At 38.7% G+C, this 19,420-nt stretch overlaps 1 protein-coding gene across 3 annotated transcripts in view; it reads right to left on the bottom strand.

Annotated features, from left to right (window-relative positions):
- phf14 (PHD finger protein 14) overlaps positions 1 to 19,420 on the bottom strand; it is a 105,966-nt gene that overhangs the window by 12,060 nt on the left and 74,486 nt on the right. For 2 of the 3 annotated variants that reach the window (XM_069715103.1, XM_069715102.1), the window contains exons 17-18: positions 14,524 to 14,641; positions 4,623 to 5,410 (exon numbers count right to left, since the gene is read on the bottom strand). In XM_069715103.1, coding sequence (XP_069571204.1) covers positions 5,228 to 5,410; positions 14,524 to 14,641 — 301 coding nt within the window. In that variant the 3' untranslated portion in view covers positions 4,623 to 5,227. Of the gene's footprint in view, positions 1 to 4,622; positions 5,411 to 14,523; positions 14,642 to 19,420 lie in introns of those variants that run through there. The other variant, XM_069715104.1, reaches the window with a different exon arrangement.

Consider the following 19,420-nt stretch of genomic DNA (forward strand, 5'->3'; position numbering starts at 1 on the left):
ACATTATAAATATCATTAAATTAGAAAAACAATGAAGTGAATGACTAAGACTTTTAAAAAAACATTTTTTTTTTTTTTTTTTTTTAATATATTTTTGGACACCATGCATTTATTCCATCATGGTATCTTTAGCAATTACACTTATTTAATAAGCAAGACACTCTACTACAGTTCTAACACTTCTGTCATGATCCATAAGTCTATGCTCTTTTTTTTTCTTCAATTAGATGCTGAGACTTCTTATGACTGCTGTTGTTTAAAACACAGCCCCATATACATTCATTGTATTTATACCTCAGCCATTTTATATCTTAAAGCCACCAATTGAGCTTATTTCAAATTATCATAAATTCCTCAACAAATCGTACCAATTAACACGAGTGTTTTCTAAAATACTTCTTTATTCCTTCATAATGATATCATACTGTCTGTTATGCATATGTATTTGCACATTATTAATATTTGCCGTCTGTGCATACATCTGTTAGCTACATTTATCAGCTGTAAAGACACGGCAGCGAACTGCAAACATCTCTCTAAAGACTTTACAACACGAGTAAAATGAAGGAAACAGAAGACGACATTCGTTCGACAGAAACACATTGTGGAGTATGTGTGTGTGTGTGTGTGTGTGTGTGTGTGTGTGTGTGTGTGTGTGTGTGTGTGTGTGTGTGTGTGTGTGTGTGTCTGCAGCTTTATGTGTCCGCGTGCTTCAGTTTGTCTTTTTGTGAACTGGCATCTTGTTGCCATTCAAGAGATGACACAGTTGCAGCGGGTCATAAACAGCAGCTTCATTAGGCTGTTCAGGCAGTGCGTTACTCGCTACATTTAACCACCTCTGCCCCCAGCGCCTCTCTGCACTCCTCAGCACCCACCAACCAGACACCACAGAGCACAATTAAATTTCATGACTGCGCATATTTGCAATTCCCATTTCATTTATTACAAAGGGCATTGTTTAACGTCCATTTTTTCCCAAGAAATGAATTTCCATTTTAGTGAGGCATGACTGATACTGAGATGAACTTACCAGGCGATGCCTAATTTAATCAGAGGTAAAATGCACAAGCAGGTTTTTCTTTTTATCGCCTGCTCAGATAACTACAGCTGCTGAGGAGGATGTACAGTCGGGAGGAGAGGAGCTGCTTTCTCTCGGTTTTTAATTTGGAGTATTGAGAATCATGTACGCATCTGAGTGCTCGGCAGCTGCAGGAAAACTGTAACTGCTTTATTTCTGAAGGCTGAACACACGTCAGAAAATAAAAAAGTAGAGACTTCAGGCTAATTGTGCTTTACATGGCAACCTGAGGTCTGCACGGAACCTCTTCTATTCTTTTTCTATACAAGTAAATAAATGCAAATGAAAAGGCCATTAAACTCATGACATAATTGTACACCCTCAACTTCATCATAGAGGCAAAATACTGCAGTGTTTTGATCACATGGAGCCGTGTGTGGTCGGTCCCCACACCTTTCACAGAATCGTAAAGGTGCATTATGAATCATCAAACCTAAGTATCATTTGTTCTGCAAATATATTTATTCATGATTAATTTATAGATCTAACACAAAGAACAAACACCTATTTTGTTGTTGTGACTCAATGATTGAGTCAAAAATAGAAAACGAGAAAACATTAAAACTGTATTAAGAATACAGAAACACTGAGAACTGCCTGGGTTTGAGACTGACAGTCAGCCTTTTTGCTTTATGCTTTTAGTATCTATGTGTCTTTTTTTTTTTTTCTTTTATTATTATTTTTTTAGTAGGAGTTGGACCCAACTTTATGGTTTTGAAACTGGATGAATCCTGAAATTCTTCAGCTCAGGTTAAATCATGATCATCTAAGATGGCAGTATTGGGTCCAATTCTGTTGTAAATCGTGACTAAATAGTATTTTCATTATTAGTGAAACTGCTGATTATTTTCTTAAATTACTGAATTTATAATTAGCAATTAAAATGAAATTGTGAAAACAAGACAATAACCTGTGTGAACATGTAACTTGCCAAACACAATAAAGGCCAAAAATCTATCTAAAGTATGGCAATATTCAACTGTGGTGAGTTTAGAGAAAGAAATGTTAAACTAAAGTTCATTATGTATATTCATAGAAGGAAAGTGTTGTTTGTCTACCCAGAATGCTTTGTGCCCACACAGCAGAAGCAGGGACTGCTGGGAGTGTTATCTTAACGAAGGCTGGCGGTGCTGTTTCTCACCGTCTGTGATACTGTTCATGGCTGTAAAATACTAACGGGTCGGAAAAGTGGCCTCATGTACTCACTGCGTTAAGAAGGTTATTAGAATGGAGCCAGGTCCGGAGGAATGGGCTGCGGGGCCACCAGGGACTCCGACAGCAATCACACACTCCTGTTTACTCCACAAATTGGCCCCTGAGAGGGGCATGGACGTCTGTAGCGCCTAGTTAAAGTGATTGAGGTGACTCCCAGCCATTGATTTTCCCTTCGTCTTCAGCGTCCCGCCTAGTCACCCTTGACCATGCTACGGTGCTCCCTGCAGGCAAGTTTAGCTGCCCCTGCTCGCCTTTAAATCACATTAAACTGTGGCTAAACTTTGGCCACGTCTACCACACGACCATCATCGATGAGGTTATCACACTCCGAGCACCTCATACGCTCGAGCAAAAGCCTCAACTGTCGGGCTTATTGATCGCACTCTGCTCACCACATTAACATTAAACTTGAATACAGCTAGGAAAATGTAGAGGGCAACATATTTCAATCACACTCTGGGATTTTGCTTCATTTTATAAATGCACCAGTGATACTGATTATACCAACCACACTGCTAATAAAAAAACGCCTCACTGAATAAATAGAAACAGGCTAAAGGTTAGATTTTCCCCAAAGATAGACACCCATCGAATGAGGAGTTAGCAGAAAAGTCCTTTCTTGTGCCGCTCTCTAAATACCAGACCAGCTGATGAGTAATGATGCCTATTTTTCTTTCAATTTCCTCTATATACTAAAACCGGCGGAGTGTGACACTTCATTAAGTTAATTAGGCTAACTTAATTACAGTCTTTCACAGGTCAAGCATGAAGCTTCTGATTGATGGCGCAGCTTGTAAAGGTAATCTTCCTCTGAATTGAAAAACTCACATTAGCTGCTACAACCCATCAGAAATTACAAACACTTAAGGTACATTGAGCTCATAAACACCCTGCAGTCCAAACAGGCAAACACCGGCCTTAAACACGTAGCTGCTATACAGACGTAAAAAGAGCTGAACACTCCGAGGCCTGAACACAACTTCAAATACAAATTGTTTGCCGAGTAGGAGTTGGCTTATGGCTGCGGAGGAAGTGAAGAAAATGAAACTTTTACAGGCAGTAATTTCAACAGTTGCAATCCTTTTGATGACAACAAGTCTGAGAGCAGCTAAAGTAGTGCATCCCACACAAGTTCACAGCTGAGTACTTTAAACACTGTCTGAGCAACTTTAAGAGCTTTTGGCATTTCAAACCTTTTATCCAATTTTTGTGGTTTGATTCACCATGGAGCCCAGCATATCAAGCAGCACTGCAAGGGTGTAAATAAAGCCTTAAACAAGCACCCCTGGCACAGTAACAGGCCTGAATTAAAAGCCATCCGTATATTACGGCAAGACTGTCACTTTATTACTGGAATCAATTTGGTGAGGGCCTGGGGCGACAGGAGGAGAGACGTGGCCTTGGCCAGAGTGAGGTTTATCTAAGCCAAGCAGGCTGAGAGAAACACAGTGTCTATAATGAACTCAAGGGTGTCCAATAAAACCGCTTATTGCCCTTTGCACAACAGGAATATGCGCGCAATGGCATCAACGTTCAGCTTCACATTTTCCTCAAACACTGTAAACCAGCAGGTCGTCTGTAATTACAACTGCTCTACAAATACCTCAACAATACAAGCAAGTCATCATCAAAAAGATATTTTGTTATTAATCAGGAGACACAAAGCCATTTCCTGTGACCTTTAATAGGAGACAATAAGAGAAACACAAAAAGACGTGGGTTTGTTTTCTTTGACAGATACTATAGTGGGAACATTATTGTTGTTACTTGTAAAACAAGTGCTCACAAATAAATTGAAAATATTGTCGACATCTAATAACCTCCACCTCAGCACAAGAAAGTATAAGATGAGACAGTTTACCCTCAATGTGAGACGTTGGAGATGCGGATTAACAGCTCGGTTTCAAACTCACCTGCAGAGTCTTTGATTTATTTAATGATTCAAACAGATTTGGTGTTTGTTCTAGCCGGAGAAAAAATGGATCCAATGAGACCTTAAATGGGATTGGGTATGGTGACGTCATCTAAATACTCCGAAAATGTTCAAGAGTGTTACGCTGTGTTCCAAATGACGTACTTTCCTCACGACACTAACAAATAGTGCTCGCACATATCAGGACTCTTACTTGCGTAGCAAAGTAATTTTGACCAGGTAGTGCTGTTTGAAATCGCACACTGTTGTTTTATAACCCCGTTTCCCAAAAAGTTGGGACGCTGTGTAAAATCGAAATCTGATTGCAAAGCGATGATTTGCAAATCATATAAAGCAATATCTAATTGAAAATAGACCAAAGACAACATATCAAATGTTGAAATGAAGAAATTTTAATATTTTATAAAAAAGATGTGCTTAATTTGAATTTGATGCCAGCAACAGGTCTAAAAAAAGTTGGGACAGGGTCAACAAAAGACTGGAAAAATTGTGTAAAGCTAAAATAAAACCGGGGGTAACATCTCGCAACTAATTACGTTAATTGGCAACAGATCGGTAACATTATTGGGTATGAAAACAGCATTTCAGTGAGGCAAAATCGCTCAGCAGTGAAGATGGGGAGAGGTTCACCACTCTGTGAAAGACTGTGTGGGAAAATAGTGCAAAAATGTAACAATAATGTTCCTCAACGTAAAATTGCAAAGAATTTGGGGATTTCATCGTCTACGGTTCATAATATCATTAAAAGATTCAGAGAATCTGGAGAAATCTCTGTGCACAAGCGACAAGGCCAATATTGCAAGGCAGACACAATTCTGTTGTGGAAATCACTGTCTGGGCTCAGGAACACTTTTTGGAAATCATGGGCGCTCATTGTCTGGGCTACAGAGGAGAGGGACCATCCAAGTTGTAATCAGTGCTCAGTTCAAAAGCCAGCATCCGTGACAGTGCAGGGATGCATTAGTGAACATGACATGGGCTTGAACATCTGGAAGGAAGCATTAATGCTGAATGATATATTCAGGTTTTGGAGCAACATATGCTGCCATCCAGACAACGTCTCTTTCAGGGAAGGTCTTGTTTATTTCAGCAGAACAACGTCCAACCACATTCTGCACGTATTCCAACAGCATGGCTCTGTAGTAGAAGAGTCCGCTGATAAACTGACCTCCTGCAGTCCAGACCTGTCAATCATTGAAAACATCTTGAGCATCATGACATGAAAAACACAACAAAGGAGACCCTGAACTGTTGAGCAGCTGGAATACTATACCAGGCAATAATGGGACCACATTTCACTTTCAAAACTCCAGAAACTGGTCTCCACAGTTCCCAAACGTTTGTGGAATGTTGTTAACAGACGAGGTGATGCAACACAGCGGTAAACATGACCCTGTCCCAACTTTTTTGAGATGTGTTGCTGGCATCAAATTCAAAATAAGCATATACTTTTCATAAAATAATTAACATCTTCAGGTTTAACATGTGATATGTTGTCTTTGGTCTATTTCTCAGTATATATGGGGTTATGTGATTTGCAAATTGTTGCATTCGGTTTTTATTTACATTTTACACAGTGTCTGACTTTTGTGGAAATGGGGCTGTACACTGATTAGAAATAATCTCAGAATGTAAACACATCAACTGGCAAAATATCTGCAGCTTTCATTATTTTACCCAGAAATCAAGTTTTCATTCCCTCAGTTTAACACACTCAACTAACACACTGATGGCTTCTGTCCAGCAGCAGCAGTGAAAGAGAAACACTTTAGTTTGGTGTTCAGGAACAGCTGCAGCTTCTTCAGGCACCTTAATTTGAAAATTCTTTCCGCCGGTGGCCCCCGCCTCTTCCATTACGAAGCCAACATGGCGACCGTTTAGGGTGGAAAGCATCCAGAGTTTCACACTTCTTTTTTGGACAGTTTTGGTGCATCATCCTGGTATTTGTAGCGCATTGCATGTTTCTGTACTTGACACTGTGAATGCACTTATGTACTGACAATAGTGAGAGTTAGTACAACATCTGGAACATAACATTAGACTACATGAACACCAAATAGGAATTGAATTACAGGAATAAAACCTACTAAACTCTATCACTTTTTGGTTTTTTTTAGAATCATATTTCTTCCATCAATGTTAAGACAAAATAATGAAGGATCATTTCACAATTGGCACTTTGTTTAGGTAGAATATCAACACTAGATCTGGGTATAATTTTGATACTAATACAACAGCTTAATTCATTACTGATACTAAAACAACAGTTTTCAACACCTCCATTTGAGTGACTTGTATAAACTGTATTTTTCCTGCTACAGAAGCAGCTCTTGGCATGCACAAGCAACAATACAAGAACTCTACCAAAGTGTCAAATTAGCAAATAAATCAAATGATGAAGAATCAGCAGATGAAGAATCGAAACAAGCATTTAGGTAGGTAGGTAGGTAGGTAGGTATATACTTTATTAATCCCCGAGGGGAAATTAAAGTCCAAAGATTTAATACCGGGCAGTTTTTGATACTCAACGCTACAAGAAAAATGGCACATATTATTTTCAGCAGTCACCGCCACTTTTTAACCAACAGTCATCTTTATAGTGTATTTCTTAAGGTATTTTAGACCATTTAAAAATGATGAAACTGAAGTCACCAACAATCAGTCTCACTTTGTGCTGTGATTTGTAGAGTGTGCGCAGGTGTGAAAGTCCTGTAGGAAAACACCATGAAAACCTTCAAGAAGAGACGAACCAAAGCGTTCACCCGTAGCTGTGGTGCAGTCTGATACTTTTGACAGCCCTTCCTGTAAACTCACTGGCTGGATGAGGTTGTTGTGGATAATGTTGCAAATCACTATGCCGGACTGTTTATTGTCATTAGGGCTGAAAATTAAGCAATATTACACTCGAGGGCATGCTTTAACGTGATTATTGGCACGACAGTGAGGCGGTCAGGACCGAGGCGTTTGCGCCGAGGACCGTAAATGCACCATCTTATGAAATATTGCGATTATACAACAAGCTACCATCTATCTCATCTAGCTCTCAAAATATAAAATGTTTTGTTTGCGTGAGCTCCGTTTCCATGGCAATACATGGGGTATGACTAACATTCTGGAAAACAATCAAGTCACTTCAGTGGAAGTGAATGTAATGTATGCAATGTTTACCACTCCAGGAAGTAGTCCAACCCTTAGCAACGACCAAGCAACAGAAATTAGATCCATTCCATTTTATTGCTTTCTAGAAATGGCTTCTCAAATTGAATAAATACAGCACATAGAAACACTAAACTGCTCAGCTAGGATTCGACTATCTGTGGTGTTACGTAAGGGTGCTCGGAGCAACAAAAAAGGATCAAAAGAGACCCGATTTTGCCAAATGGGTCATGATTAATAGACCTATAACAAGTAAAAACAACATAATTGCATACGAAATTATATATTCCCATTGAGAAGGCGCGGTGATATTTCTTGTGATGAGCAGGGTGTGATGATATGCTGATTTGAGCACATTACAAATGTACAGTTGACCAATCAGATCGCTGGGTCAGAACTACTTGTTGTATAATTATGAGTATTTTCCATAACTGTTTAGTTTGCAGATGATTAAATGGTGATTCATCTAAAAATGAAAAAAATAAAAGACAATATTTGAAAGCCAAAGGTGACATCATCCAGTGTCTTTTTTAATCCAAATATCAGTCCATTCAAATTAATAAAGAATGATGTTACAGCGATGTTACCAAGAAGAAAAACATTTGAGAAGATCAAATGTGGTATTTTTGCTTGAAAGAAATTATCTAAAGAATTCTATTGATTATCAAAATTGTAACGGATTCATTTTTGGTCTCATTAGATTTTAACATGACAGTTGCATCAATGGGATTGTGAACTATGAATGTATTTTAAATGCTGAATGAGCCAACAACAGACATTTCTGTTGATTTTGATGAAAAAAAAAAATAAAATCGAAAATTATATATATCGTGGTTGAGTATTTTTTTGTAACATTGCTTAGTAGAAATCTGTTATCTCAATTTACTGTATATAAGTCATAGCATCTGACCTCTATGACAGCCATCTTAACACCCAGTCTTTGACACTACATCTTAACAAAGGAAGATATTACCACTTCAGAAGTGAATGAATGACACTTCATATGAGTGAAATCTAAACGTTTGAGACTCTACCTCTACAAATAGAAAAGTATGCTGCTCTTTTTATTCTTATTTCAGGCGTACTTTTTGATAAATACATAAAAAGGCTGGCTTTCAAACAAGACTTTAACCAAAACTACGGTTCTTTAAGATACTCTGTGTCGCTTCCTGCTTCCCTCTTCCTTCAGATGAACACATCTTTCTCTCAGATAAGAGCCGTGGCTGCAGGGAGCTCTGACAAATCACTTCCTGTACCATTTTTTGTAGGAGGCTGTCAGCGGAGGGGTTGACCACCCCCTATCTCTGCCAGCAGCTGAATCTCAAATGCACCGATCAGGTAATATTCTGCACTTAATGCTGGCATTTAAGAAACATTCTCCCCCCACAGGCAACAACTGTGCATGGCTTGGCATTTAAAAGCAGATAATAAAACTTTCCTTAAATACAGCTCTCATCTCAGAGTGCTTTTTAGATGCCCTTAGTGGAGTCAATTATCTCCCCACACTTGCTATTACTGAGACACTCTGTGCACCTTGCGTCTTAAAAGGTCTGTACACCATGCTTTCTCAAAAATGTCACATTTTTAACTGCCTCTCAAAATGTAGACCCTGCAGTATTGGAAATGGCAAACACGTGTTGGCTTCTTTCATCCATTTGTTGCTTAAACATGCCTCTCCAATGTGCCGCGTGAACTCACAGCAAATAGTAAAAATCCTTCACAATCGGAAACCATTCTCTCCTTACGCAAATGCACTAGCTACTTTCCAAAGTAGAAATAGACAAATTGCCATAACACTTTGAACAATTATTGAACATTAGTGTTCTTTGCTTGCTGAGGGATGTGGGGAAAATAAAACATTTACATTAATTTATCACATCAACACAGTAAATGTTATTCTCCTGTCTCCAGTGAAATGCTGCCCTGCTCTGGGGCACAGAGACCTGAAGCCTGGAGGTTCCACCATTTGATGTAAACAAGTGGGAGGGAGGGGGAGGAGGATGAGAGCAATTTCACAGGGACCAGATCCTCCAGAGGGAATGAAGTACGACAGTGTGTAAGAGGCGGCAGAACAGGGGAGATGACACGGAGAGCTGGGATGAGAGAGCCACAGAGACCGGTTTGTCTTTACTGTCTGTACCGGTGAGTAAATGACTAAAGGATAAAATACAGTGTTCAAGGTTTCTTAGTGATTTGAACTGAATATTGCATAAAACCATTAGCATGCCCATTAGCATTGGTTGATTTTTAAAATAATTAAAACAACAAAGTTGAAGTTTTCTCTAATAGGGTCTGTTCAATTCTCAGAAGCACTAGTGGAGGCAGTGTGACGGGTCAGCCGAGCATCTGACTTTTACTCAGTAAACAATATTGTTTACCAAGTACTAATCTACGCCTCTTACGCCTTTTTAAAAACATCAATTCTGCACATGGAACTTTGTAAAATCAGTTATTGTTTGTCATAGACTGACAACATGACGCGCTCCACCAGGGATGTAGGTTACAAGACACTGTCAGGGAGTTAATTATTTAATGTCTGGGATTTTAAATAAAACCTGATGTTGCAAAGACTACTGAGTTGAACCAGAATTACCTGCTGGCATAATAACGAGATTGTACATACAACCCCGTTTCCAAAAAAGTAGGGATGCTGTGTAAAATGTACATATAAACAGAATGCAATGATTTGCAAATCCTGTAAACTCATATTATTGCAAATAGACTAATGACAAAATATAAGATGTTGAAATGAAGACATGTTATTGTTTTATTAAAAATATATGCTCTTTTTGAATTTGGTCCCAGCAACACAAAAAAGTTGGGACAGGGGCATTTTTACCACTGTGTTGCATCACTTTTTCTATTTTTAACACTCTGTAAACATTTGGGAATTGCAGAGACCAGTTGCTGGAGTTTTGAAAGTGAAATGTTGTCCCATTCTTGCCTGATATAGGATTTCAGCTGCTCAACAGTACAGTCTTTTTTCATGTCGTGTTCAATGGGTGACAGGTCTGGACTGCAGGAAGCCAGTTTATCAGCGGACTCTTCTACTACGGAGACATGCTGTTGGAATACGTGCAGAATGTGGTTGGACGTTGTTCTGCTGAAATAAACAAGACCTTCCCTGAATGGTTCCTTCACAGACGTACAAGCTCATGTGCACTACTGCGTCCCTATACTGTCACAGATGCTGGCTTTTGAACTGAGCGCTGATAACAAGCAGGATGGTCCCTCTCCTCTTTAACCTGGAGGATGCAGCGTCCATGATTTCCAAACAGAATCTCAGATTGTGATCCATCAGACCTCAGGACAGTTCTCCACTTCACCTCAGTCCATCTTCAGTGATCTCGGTCCAGAGAAGGCGGCGGTGTTTCTGATCATGTTTCTATCTGGTTTCTTCTTTGGAGAGTTTTAACCTTCATTTGTGGACGCAGCGATGAACTGTGTTCACAGACGATGGTTTTCACAAGTGTTCCTGAGCCCATGCAGTGATTTTTTTTATTTTTTATTGTACTCTATTAATCCCCGAGGGGAAATTATTTCGCTAAAGCAGCATGCCGAGGGGGAGCTGCTGCAACAGGCTGCCACGACTGCGGCGCCAACCAACCTGAGGTGCATGTTTTTTGGGTGATGGGAGGAAGCCTGAGAACCCGGAGAGAGCCCACGCAAGCACAGGGAGAACATGCAAACTCTGCACAGAAAGGCCCAGGACAGGATTCGAACCCGGAACCTTTTTGCTGTGAGGCGACAATGCTAACCACTGCACCACCTAAACAGAACGGGTGGAAACTGGATTTCCACTCCAGAATAGTGTGTTTTTAATGCAGTGCTGCCTGAGGGCCCGAAGATCACCACCATCCAATATTGATTTCCAGCCTTGTTCCTTGTGTTCAGAGATTTCTCCAGATTCTCTGAATCTTTTAATGATATTATGAACCGTAGACGATGAAATCCATTAATTCTTTGTAGTTTTACATTGAGGAACATTATTCTTAGATTGTTGAACTATTTTCCCAAACAGTCTTTCAGAGTGGTGAACCTCTCCCCATCTTCACTGTTGACAGACTCTGCCTCTCTCAAATGATATTTTTTATACCCAATAATGTTACCGACCTGTTGTCAGGTAACCTAATTAGTTGTGAGATGTTCCACCAGGTGTTTAAAAAAAAAAAAAATCTTTACACAACTTTTCCAGTCTTTTGTTGACCCTGTTCCAATTTTTTAGAGACGTGTTCCTGTCATTATATTTAAAAAGAGCATATATTTTTCACAAAAACATACTTTTTTAATTTCAACATTTGATAGCTGCAATTAAAGATTAGTTTATGTAATTTGCAAATCATTACATTCCTTTTTCAATTGCATTTTACACAGTGTCCCAACTTTTATTTAATGCGCTGATTAAAATATAACCATGTATGCTTAAGATATAAGCACATCAAGAGGCTCATTTTTCTCGTGAAAATTGTCAGAACCAAGTGATTTCTTTGTGGATAAAGGAGAAGTGACATTGACATCTTATATGGGAACATGCTGCCTAGACTGATGATCATGTTCAGAGTTTCTTCGTGTTCTTCATTGGTATGACAACTAGAGGTCAGTTATGCCCAAAATCACAGATACAATCATCACTTAGTATATTAACATATACTGTATTTCTGTTTTGGGTGTTTATACATGATACATGTCAAAGATGATATGAGGAGTATGTTTTATAACAAATTTGAGACGAATGCATTTTCCTGATGGGAACCACTTAACATTGAAGACAGCTATAACTTTGGCTATTCTTCATAATTTAATGTTTCGTTCCCTTAATTCAGAATTTCCAGTGTGGCTTTCAGAACTCACTTCCTTTGCACCAGCATCAATCAGCCCCCATTTTGCACATAAATGAATCCCAGCAGGACCAGCGACTAGTTTCCTGACATAGATACTGTGATACATTTGTCAATTACATAGAAAGGCAACCAAACGCAACTTGTTATTGCAATATAATTCAATATGAACAAAAAGGAAAAGAAAAAACAAAAATCTAATTAATTGTCCTGGGATGATGTAATTTTGGTGTGTGTTTTTTTAAATTTTTTTTTAAAGAAAATTAAATCCTGTTTTTAAGACCAGATAATAGATACGATGGACAGTTATTGACCTGGATTTTACCTCATAATTATGACTCTGCACAGAATTACAATACGTAAAAGGACACCCGCTTCTTCGAAATAGTCCCAACAATACGTAGAGAAGCAGGAATTCTCCTCATTTTTGTGATAACAAATTAAAATAACTACCACAAAGCAACATTGATGCTGCACTATTCACTGGAGAAAATAATACTTTAAACATTCTAAATTTTCATGTAAATAAGAGGCAATGATAAGTTAAATGTAAGCCATTACTTTAACTTCCCATCGTGTTAGCTAGCAACCGCTATGGATTTACAATATTCAACATCTGGAGACCCATTTGTACTGTTTAGTTCAAAAAGTGGGAACTTATTTGTAAACCTTAGCAAAGACTCCCACTAGATACAAGATCCACTACTTTTGGATCTTTCTTTTTTTTACATTAATCTCACAATAAAATGCTTTCTGCAGATATATATTTTAATACTTGTGAAGGGGAGATTGTTTCGAATCTGACAATATGAGGACCAATGATGGTGAGATACTGTATGACTAAGCAAGTCAAAAAATATGTGCTCAGTGCCGAAGAGAAATGCATATCATTGTTTTATTCATTGAAGTCTTGCATGTCTGAACACAACTCTTAAATAAATACAATAAAAAGCAATACTATTATTTATCTACCTTATTTAAGGTATTTATCGACCTTATTTTTATGAGCATTTTATGTATTTATTTGACAATGGCAGTGAAGGTTGACAGGAAACGGGCGCCCTGACCACTGCAATTGGACCGCCCTGCAAATACATTTACTTTAATGTTTATTTTTCATAAAGTGAGAAGTAATGTCAGCCCTCTGTGGAGACAACAGGCAAAAAAAATCACTGTGGTTTCAAAAATGAACTATTCTTCAACACTTTGTTGCACAGAGAAGCAACCAGTGTTATCGAGAAGGGTAGTAATCAGAACTTCATGACTAAGAAACGGGTGTTTCCATGAAGAAACAAATCACGTTATTAACAGACGTATGAGACAAAACTGGAACTTTTTGGTGAGTCACATCAGCTCTGTGTTCACAGATGAAAAGGTGACGTTCTCCAAGAACAGAACACCATACCAACTGTGGAGGAGGCTAGCTTCTGTTTCAGGCTGCTTTGCTGCATCTGACACAGGGAGTCTTGAATCTGTGCAGATCGATGAAATCTGAAGACTATCAAGGAACTCTGCAGCCAAACGTGCTGCCCAGTGTCACAAAGTTCTGTCTCAGTCACAGTTCATTGGTCCTCCAACAGGATCTGGAGCCAAAACACACAGCTGAAAGCAGCCAGAGCAGATCAGAACCAAACATTGGACTGTTCTGATGTGGCCTTCTATGAGTCCTGATCTGAATCCTATCAAACATCTAAAGAGATGAAACATGCAGTCTGGAGAAAGACGCCTTCAAACCTGAGACAGCTGGAGCAGTTTGTTCTGGAAGAGTGGACCGAAGTATTGAATTGAATTTACATTTTTCTCAATTTGTTGAAGTATTTGTGTTGAATCGAAAATGGAAAGTAAAGTTTGAATTTTCTTAAATATGGAATAAACAATGATGAAGGCTGATTACTTTTAATTTCACAGAAAATTAAGGGTTTTACTTTTTTTCTATGGATGGGTACCAACAAATTCATCCACGACTGTAACTTCCAAAATTATTTTTTTTGTCACAGACCAGCAAGTAGCATCGTTAGACAGGGTCATTGCTTTAACAATCTATTTTAGGAGCTTTATTACTATTGCTTATGACCTATTTCATTTCACCACAGACATATTTACAATTTATTATTTTTGGTAATTAAAGTTTTGCCCAAATAAGTGCGCAGGTGCAAACAAACACCATGGATACATATATAGACATTCATTTCTTTGTAAAGCACCCTTATGATGAGAGATGTCATCTCACCCCACCCCACCCCACCCCATCCCCACCCCGCTGCTTCCTTAGACATGCACATAGAGAGTGTGTACACACTCACCTTGGAAGAGGACGTGTCACACTCCTGGCAGATCCAGCCATATCCTGTCTGCTTGGGAGATTTCTTCAGCGGGGGGTCCAGACACCCGAAGTGATAGCAGAGTCGGCACTCATCACACCTGAGGCACAGACAGGAAGGGCATGTGTTATGTCTCACATAAATAAAACTGCCGTTGTCCCTCAATGATGAGGCCAGCTCAGGAGTGATAATGGATGATGACAAGGCAGCTAGTTGTCAGCGCTGAGACTTTGTAAATGTATTCCATAGCCCCTCTAATCACTCCACTCCCTTGACCTTACACAGCCATTGACTGTCCAATGGTTCGTATCAGTGTCCAGATAAATACAGGCCTTATTAGTGTCAGATAAATGCCTGGTGGGTCTCCTCAGGCTGGACGGACTCCGAGTCCTCAGGTGAAGCAGCGAGGGTCAGACCACACGGAGGGTACACTAAAAAACCTTCTGCACAACATTACTACTTCTACTCAGAGGTTTGATGATTGAGAACATGCCTCTTTAATGCACTTGACGCTGTTATTAACCTAGTAAAACATGTAAACGGTTGAACAATCAAAGAGCCTGTTTAACATCTGCTGAAACAAAAGAGCAAAGCAGAAACTATTTTCCTGAAGTGTTAAAGATAAAGCCAATGCACATGGAACAGAGGAACCAATCAGTCGAGAGCTACTCTGTACATCGCAGTGCATCCGTCCACCTGCACTGTGCTGCAGTGTCAAGTACAGTGAGCGTCAGTCATTTTCAGATGGAGCTGAAATTGATGGGAGTGTCAGTATTTTTGCAGATATTTATTCATGGAGTGCTAAATAAATTAAATTTGACCTGAGGATGATGCAGAGGATCACCAAATATATGAAGATGAATCATCCGTTAAATGTTAACATCTTTATAAGAGATCAAAGGAATCCATCCCATATATACCATATTTGATATATTTAAATTTGTTCCAAAAAGATGGGCATACAAACACCAACATCCCCCCAAAAATTACAAAAATATACATCTCAAAAGCAAGTCTTTATAATATTTGATCAATTCTATATCAGAACAGGTTTTTTTGTGTGATAGGAATTTTCTTTGCACTGCATGTCCACTCTCATTTCATCATGTTTTTGTCTTTACACTTCTCATTTGTAGTTTAACATTTTTAAAATGTTTGATTACTAATGGTTTAAAAAGTCTCTGAAGCCTGCAGACACCGTTGTTGTGTCTTCTTGTGTTTTTCCCTGTTGTTAGAGCCGTCCTTCCTCCTCAGTAATGGAGATGAATAGACTGTGTTCAGGTTGACCTCCCTGGCTGTTACCGCTCTTATCAGATTTTCATTGGTGAATGTGAATGTCCTTCATTGATTGGGACATAATTGGGTCTAATTGTGGTGGTGGTGGTGGTGGTGGTGGTGTGTGTGTGTGTGTGTGTGTGTGTGTGTGTGTGTGTGTGTGTGTGTGTGTGTGTGTGTGTGTGTGTGTGTGTGTTTACCAGTCAGAGCAAGCTTGTTGAAGGGCGGTCAGCCACATAAATGATTAAAAGAAAAGCCTGCTATTTTTCTGCTGTAGTCACAGGTCAATCTTGTCTTGTCAAACAGATCCAAGCTTTTAATGTATTTTGTGTATCAGTAAATCCCTCAGCTGTTTTCTGTTGTTGGGTTTTTTACTGACCCCACTAATGCCTTCAGTTCACTTGTTTTATCCAGGAGTGCAAAAGCCAAACAGCATGCTGACACGTCAGCAGACTTATCACGATATGATGACCGTTTCAATCCCATGTGATCATTTTTGAATTATTGTCTTTTATTAGTAACAGTCATTTTTGATTGACTGAATCGTTCTTGTTTATAAATTGTTGTCCCAGATGTTGCTTGTGCAGGTTGTAAAGGCCGCTGTTTAGGAGTACTGGGATATTAAGCACTGGATGCAGGTCTCTGCTGCGTTTAGCATTGATTACTAATATCTCACTACAAACATCAGACTTACAGAAATTCCACTAAAGACAGCTTCTTTTTTTTTTTTTTTTTTTTTTTTTACTTCTTTATATTGTATAGGGCTATTTTGTTTGGGTATTAAACTTCTGTTAAAAAGTAGTTCTGATGAAAGTTGTTCATGTTGAAGTTTCTCATGTTGGAGCCATTCTGATAGTTAAAAGGCCCCAGATACTCAGGCTATCAGTTCTGAACCCCCGAGTCCAGGTCAGGGCTGTCGTGTGCTCTTAAATCGACCCTTTTAATTATTCCTAAGTTGCACAATTTACTCCTCCTCCTGTCATCCCTACTCCAATCACTGTCAGGGACTCTGTTCATCTTTCAAAGCGCTCTGTTTCTGTCTCTGACTTTATTACGATTCCATCACTGCCTTATTTACAGCCCCGCAAATAAAGTAAATTAATAATCCACAGAAGAGGACTTGTACATAAAAACCTATTACTATTCCATCTGAACATCACAGCAATCTTCCAATGAAGCTTAACCTGAGTCCTGAACTTAGTTATAATTCATCGACCACCTGGCCGTTATTCAGTTTCTCTGACTTTTTATGTGATTCAGTGCCGAGTACATACAGTACAAAGTGATCAGAGTGGGTGACTTTAACGTTCATGTTGATGTTGACAATGACAGCCTCAGCACTGCATTTAATTTATTATTAGACTCAATCGGCTTTTCTCTAAATGGTAATAAACCTACTCACTGTTATAATCCAACCTTTGATCTTATACTGGCACAGAAACTGGACATTAAACAGTATTTCATTATCGCCCCCTTTTATCTGACCATTTTTAAATAACATTTGAATTTACATGAATAAACTACACAGCATTTGCAAAATAATTCCTTTTCAGTAGATGTCTATCTGATAATGCTGTAACCAAAATTAAGGAAGTGATTCCATTATTAACTTCAATCCCATACAAGCTGATCATCTCTTTGATAGTGCAGCAGCTTTGCTACTGTACATTCGATAATGTTGCCACTCTGAAAAAGGAAGAAATGAGCCGGAGGAGGGTGTCTCGTTGGTACAATTCACAAATAGGCTCTTTAAAGCAGACATTGCAAAAGCTGGAATGGCGTTTAACTAATTTAGAGGGATTTTACCTGGCCTGGGAAGAAGGTCTAAAAACATATAAACACGACATCTGCAAAACCAGATCCACATATTAGTCAAAATGAATAGAGAAAAACAAGAACAACCCCAGGTTTCTTTTCAGTAATGTAACCAGGCTGACAAAGAGTCACAGCTCGGAGCCTTGTATTCCTTTAGCTCTCAGTAGCAGCGAACTTCTTTACAACTAAAGTTACAAAGATTCGAAATTATTCTAATCTTCCCTACAGCTGTCTCCGATGATTTATCAACTATACACTGTCCGTAAAACCTGATCTACATTTAAATCCATTCTGTCCAAAAGCTCTTTGGGGAAACTTCAACAATTGATTTATCCAAACCATCAACCTGTCTTTAAGAGCTCATTCCAACAAGACTGTTTGAGGATAGTTTGTCTGTAATTAACACAGCCATATTTGACCAGATCAATTTATCTTTATTACCTGGTACATTGGGGTGCCTTAAAGGGTGCAGTAAACCCCAACTTAAAAAGTCCACACTTGTTCCAGTCATATTAGCAAATTATAGACCCATATCCAACCTGCTTTTTACTTTGAAAATGCTAGAAAAAGCTGTTGTAGAACACTTACAAACATTTACACAAAAATAGTCTGTTTGAGGATCTTCAATCAAGATTTAGAATTGATCATAGCTCAGAAACTGCACAAATTAAAAAGTTATTGTACTTGGACCTAAACGTCTCAGTAACTATTTATTCAATCACATAGTTACACTTGATGACATAGCCGTGGCCTTCAGTACTACTGTGAATAGCCTTGGAGTTATTTATGATCAGTATGATCTTTCATCTACACAATATTAATAAAATCAGGAACATTTCATGTAAATTCTGCAATTCAGAGACCTTATTCAATGTACTTGTTACTTCCAGGTTAGATTAGTGTAACTCCTTGTTGACAGGACGTCCATGGGATCTTTGAAAAGCCTCCAGATAATTCAGAACGCTGCTGACAGGAGATGGCCAGAGAGAGCATGTTTCCCTCATTTTAGCTTCCCTTCATTGGCTTCCTATGGCATTTAAAACTAGAGTTTAGAGTTCTGTTCCAGCCCTGCAAAGCCCTTAACAATCAAAATCCATACTACAATAAAGATCTCTTGGTGCCCTATCATCCAAACAGAAAGCTACACTTTCAGACTGAAGGCTTGGTTTCGGGAGGCAGACACCCTCTCTATCTTCAAGACCAAGCTTAAAACATATCTTTTTGACAAAGCTTACAATTAGATGAAGGGACTTAAAATCATCCCCTAGCTATGCTCTCCCTTACTTTCTCTCTGCACTTTTCTGTTTTAAATTGTCCTTGACATCGATATTTTAATGTGGCTGTTTTTTTGTGTTTGTACTGAGACCATGCTACATGGTTATTTTGCACCTAAAATAAACATTGAATTGAAATTACTTTAATTTAATTGATTATACACAGGGACACCGTTTACAAAAATACACAATTTGCTCATATCGGTGGTGGCAGAAATCTCATACAGAATGTCCCAAATCGAGAACAGAAAATATCAGCATGCTAGATTACATTGGAGATGAGAGAAAATGTGTTTTTGTAATTTGAGTAAATCAACCCTTTAAGTTAGTGCACAATATATCTTTCTGATACACAGGTACAAGAGACAAACAACACCAACATGTAAGCAGTACTTCCTTCACCATCATTTTTTAAGTGAGGGCACTTAACTCTAAGTTTAGATGGTTACAGCTGTAAAAATGTACTGATGATTGAAGCATTGTCATTGCTATGGTTACATTTTGTTTAAGTATAT

This window comes from Brachyistius frenatus, unplaced genomic scaffold (assembly GCF_029030835.1).
Source record: "Brachyistius frenatus isolate BFR_SWC_R1_liver_20210118 unplaced genomic scaffold, ASM2903083v1 Contig_138, whole genome shotgun sequence".
Lineage (NCBI taxonomy): Eukaryota > Metazoa > Chordata > Actinopteri > Embiotocidae > Brachyistius > Brachyistius frenatus.